The sequence below is a fragment of the Limulus polyphemus genome, unplaced genomic scaffold, assembly GCF_000517525.1.
Source record: "Limulus polyphemus unplaced genomic scaffold, Limulus_polyphemus-2.1.2 Scaffold599, whole genome shotgun sequence".
Classification (NCBI taxonomy): Eukaryota; Metazoa; Arthropoda; class Merostomata; order Xiphosura; family Limulidae; genus Limulus; species Limulus polyphemus.
The window spans coordinates 343,436-344,188 of NW_013666209.1; the positions used below are offsets into that span (position 1 = coordinate 343,436).

Genomic DNA, 753 nt, shown 5'->3' on the forward strand with positions numbered 1-753 from the left:
TATAGTATTTGACCTGGTTAAAAAGTAACCTAAAACAGTTTAGTATTTTGATAGTGTGAATATCTTGGATTAAAAATTAGGTTTGTTCTTTCATTTTGAGCTTGATTAATAAATAATTTATTTCTTAACAAAGAAGAATACCAATTATAACACCTCATGTATATACATATACACAAAAAAAATGTCTAAAAACTCAATTTTGTTAATAAAAGCTCAAGTTTTGTGAGTTATAAAGTCTATATAAATTACTTTGAAAAAGCATAGTTAAACTGATTGCCAAACTTGTCAAGAAACTTCTTCTTGTCCATAGCATCCATTGCTTCAGCTACTCTCTTAAGTGATGATCTGAAAAAAAAAAGAATATAGCTGCTTGAAAACACAGCAGATGGATACTTTTTATTGATCACTTTCCTTGAAATTTAAGTTAAATCTTTGAGACTTGGGTGCACTAATTCAACACACCTGTTGTACGGTTTGTTAAAATGCATAAAAACACAAAAACTACGGGATAAAATAGTTTGAAAATTTTGAATTAATTTCTACAGATTATATAGCTTCTGCAAATAAAATATTTTTATATGCAATATTTGTATGATTTTGAAGCTTTTAAATTTTAAAAAGATTTAATTGTGATACCTTTGTTGTTGATTTTAATTGCTGAATTTTATGTCTTCCTACATTCTTTTAAAATATGATTTCATATAAAGATTTTATTCTATAAAGCTGTAAGTCTTTTCTTTCTTTCAATTCAAA

At 25.5% G+C, this 753-nt stretch overlaps 1 protein-coding gene across 2 annotated transcripts in view; it reads right to left on the reverse strand.

Moving 5' to 3' along the window:
* The window catches only part of LOC106459377 (UV-stimulated scaffold protein A-like), a 44,886-nt gene that overhangs the window by 3,312 nt on the left and 40,821 nt on the right, over window positions 1-753 (reverse strand). For both annotated transcript variants that reach the window (XM_022385849.1, XM_022385850.1), the window contains exon 16: window positions 250-345. In XM_022385849.1, coding sequence (XP_022241557.1) covers window positions 250-345 — 96 coding nt within the window. The remainder of the gene's footprint in view (window positions 1-249; window positions 346-753) is intronic.